The sequence below is a fragment of the Mizuhopecten yessoensis genome, unplaced genomic scaffold (assembly GCF_002113885.1).
Source record: "Mizuhopecten yessoensis strain PY_sf001 unplaced genomic scaffold, ASM211388v2 scaffold4039, whole genome shotgun sequence".
Classification (NCBI taxonomy): domain Eukaryota; kingdom Metazoa; phylum Mollusca; class Bivalvia; order Pectinida; family Pectinidae; genus Mizuhopecten; species Mizuhopecten yessoensis.
Window position 1 is genome coordinate 33,958 of NW_018405345.1, and position 1,215 is coordinate 35,172.

The 1,215-nt window shown below is 35.6% G+C and overlaps 1 protein-coding gene across 1 annotated transcript in view; it reads left to right on the forward strand.

Moving 5' to 3' along the window:
- Nucleotides 1–590, forward strand: part of LOC110448475 (kinesin-like protein KIF11) — a gene marked incomplete at its 3' end in the record, with an annotated part of 27,627 nt that extends 27,037 nt beyond the window's left edge. Inside the window, exon 10 of the mRNA XM_021494736.1 lies at nt 502–590. Coding sequence (XP_021350411.1) covers nt 502–590 — 89 coding nt within the window. The remainder of the gene's footprint in view (nt 1–501) is intronic.
- Between the last annotated feature and the right edge of the window lie 625 nt (nt 591–1,215).

Genomic DNA, 1,215 nt, shown 5'->3' on the forward strand with positions numbered 1-1,215 from the left:
AGTAATATCTACCCACTGCCCAGTGTAAACCATAAACAGTAATATCTACCCACTGCCCAGTGTAAACCATAAACAGTAATATCTACCCACTGCCCAGTGGAAACCATAAACAGTAATATCTACCCACTGCCTAGTGTAAACCAGAAATGACTGTAGATTGTCTCCTCCCATAAGGACCAATAACTTTTATTTTTCTCTAGTAGTGTCTTTTTATTCCAGTATTTTTTTTTACTATTTATAAATAGAGGTTCTCCAACCAGTGATGGTTTGTTGACTTGTTTATTTAACTCACTTAATTTTCAAATTGTTTAAAAACACACAAGATTTACCAATGAAATATGATTCAGAGTGTTACCCACTAGTAGGTAACCAAAAATGTTTACCAACACCTAACAGGTTTATCCGTTAAGTTGGGAGGGAGAAAACCTATAGTGGTTGTGAAATACCACAAACAACACTAACAAACTTAACACAACATCTTACAGGGTATGTCTATTACAGGAATACACAGAGGAGATCGAGAGACTCAGGAGAGACCTGCAGGCTGTTCGCGAGAAAAATGGAATTTACCTGGCAGAGGAAAACTATGTGTAAATATTTTATTTGTCTTTGTTGTATGAACTTATTGTTATATGCCCGTCTTACTGTAAAGATATGGTAGGGCCTTGTTCATCTTCCAGTCTGTGTTTCAACACTTGATAACAGCTATTTCACTGATACAGGCATGAGGGAAAAAAGATAAATTTGTTATCAGATATTATATGGAGGTAAAGGGTACCAGCAAGTTAAATTATATTATTACCGTGATTGTAAAAAATGTTCAAGTCCTTTTCAAAAGAAGTGTTCCATAAAAATCATTTGTTGTGATGGCATGCATTTTACAGAATTATACTGTTGTTAATCTTATCCATTATCAATCTTGCCAGCTAGGAAATCAAAATGTGTAGTGTAGAAATTAAGTGTCAATTTTTGGGCCTCCAAGCCTATGAAAAATTTGACAGGGGAAGTTACTCTAAGTCAATAAAAAATCCTTTTGGTTGCTTCATCCTTTAGGAAGAAGGGAGGTTACTCCAGGTCAAAACAATTCTGTGTGGAACTCTTCTTCCTGATTATAATTGATGCTGTGGTACCCCTTAAAGGCCACCTTGTGTTTACTACAACATCCTTGATTATACTACCACATCCTTGTGTATACTACCACATCCTTGAGTATAC